The 1,490-nt window shown below is 40.1% G+C and overlaps 1 protein-coding gene across 1 annotated transcript; it reads left to right on the forward strand.

Annotated features, from left to right (window-relative positions):
- Positions 1-737: 737 nt before the first annotated feature.
- On the forward strand, positions 738-1,031 carry LOC130829711 (C-C motif chemokine 20-like). The gene has a single exon (XM_057696118.1). It carries the CDS (start codon positions 738-740, stop codon positions 1,029-1,031), a length of 294 nt encoding a protein of 97 aa, XP_057552101.1.
- The last annotated feature ends 459 nt before the right edge of the window (positions 1,032-1,490 follow it).

Here is a 1,490-nt window from a genome sequence, read left to right on the forward strand (position 1 = left end):
GGGCTGCAATGTTAATTAGAGTCATGTAAATGTAGAAGATTTAAAAGAGTGGACCTCAAACTAAGATGAAGCTGAAGCGTCTTACTTAAGAGCTAATACTTTCCACTAAATCTGGGAACACTACTAAGCATTGCTATATTACCTGCTCTGCATAATAGCCCAGAAATTCAAGGTCTTTGGTGACAGCTGAGCACCAATGACGAAATTGTAAATGCCTGAGTATGCTTGGTGTTCTGCCTCATCCTCTCCTTCCCTAACTGGCTCTGGAAAGCAATCAGAATGTAACAATCGGAGTTCTGGGATGTTCCTGAGTGGGGCTGATCTTTGTATCACTGTTAATCCCTGTCCTCTCTTTTCAGAGACAAGAGATTAAGTTAAAACTGGACAGACTCACATCTTTTCTGGGACACAGGGCTGAGCTGCTTTTCCTTCTTTGCAAATTCAAATGATTTTACAGGATTTCCCCCTCCTCAACCCTCCCTCCCCTTCCATCCTGACCTTCACACCTTCCAACATTAGGGAAAGCCAGGAAGTTTTCCCTGTGGTTTTTTCATTGTGACGACATGATGGGGCAAGTTAATCAATGGGGAAAACCCCATGTGAGAACACGCCTTCTGTGTACATTCCCAATATTTGCTATAAGTAGGGCCATACCAAGCACAGGCTGCTACCAAACATAACAGCTCTCCCAGGGCACTAGTTACCCAGCACTGAGACTTCTATTCTTTGAGCTGAAAATGATGTGCAGTAGCAAGAGTTTGCTCCTGGCTGCTTTGATGTCAGTGCTGCTACTCTACCTCTGCAGCAAGTCAGAAGCAGCAAGCAACTTTGACTGCTGCCTCCGATATACAGAAAAAATGGTTCATCCCAGACTTATCGTGGGCTTCACACAGCAGCTGGCCAATGAAGCTTGTGACATCAATGCAGTCATCTTTTACACAAAAAAAAGATTAGCTGTGTGTGCAGATCCAAAGAAGCATTGGGTGAAACAAGCTGTGCATATCCTCAGTCAAAGAATTAAGAAGATGTAAAAGTGGATGCTCCCTGGAATGGAATCGGGCAAAGACCAAGAATGAAAGGAACCTAGCTGAGTTGGCAGTTTCACTTACACGCTGTTGAAGATTCAGAGCTTATCTGATTTGTGTCTCATTGGACTTGTCCAATTAGTGAAGTTGATTCATATTGCATCACAGTTTGCTTTGTTAAGCATCACGTTATACTCTATTTTATGTTATGTTATTTATATATGTTTTGCTATTTAATACTAGTTTTCCATAAGCTATTTGGTTTAGTGTGAGGTATAAAGTTATGCTTGAAGGAACAAGACAGATGGACTTTTTTTGCAAGCAGAAGGCTATTTAAAAAAAATTTAACCCTTTTCTGTTTATATAGTTCTGTTTCCTAAATTGTTGTAATTACCTTGTAAAAAAGAAGAAAGAGAAAAATAAATATTGAAAATAAAAGAAAAAAAAAATTAGTGCTCAGAAGTA

Source organism: Hippopotamus amphibius, chromosome 10, assembly GCF_030028045.1.
Source record: "Hippopotamus amphibius kiboko isolate mHipAmp2 chromosome 10, mHipAmp2.hap2, whole genome shotgun sequence".
NCBI classification, from domain to species: domain Eukaryota; kingdom Metazoa; phylum Chordata; class Mammalia; order Artiodactyla; family Hippopotamidae; genus Hippopotamus; species Hippopotamus amphibius.

Coding starts and splice junctions, on each gene's coding strand:
- LOC130829711 (XM_057696118.1), top strand. CDS start 738: ATGATGTGCAGTAGCAAGAGTTTGCTCCTGGCTGCTTTGATGTCAGTG.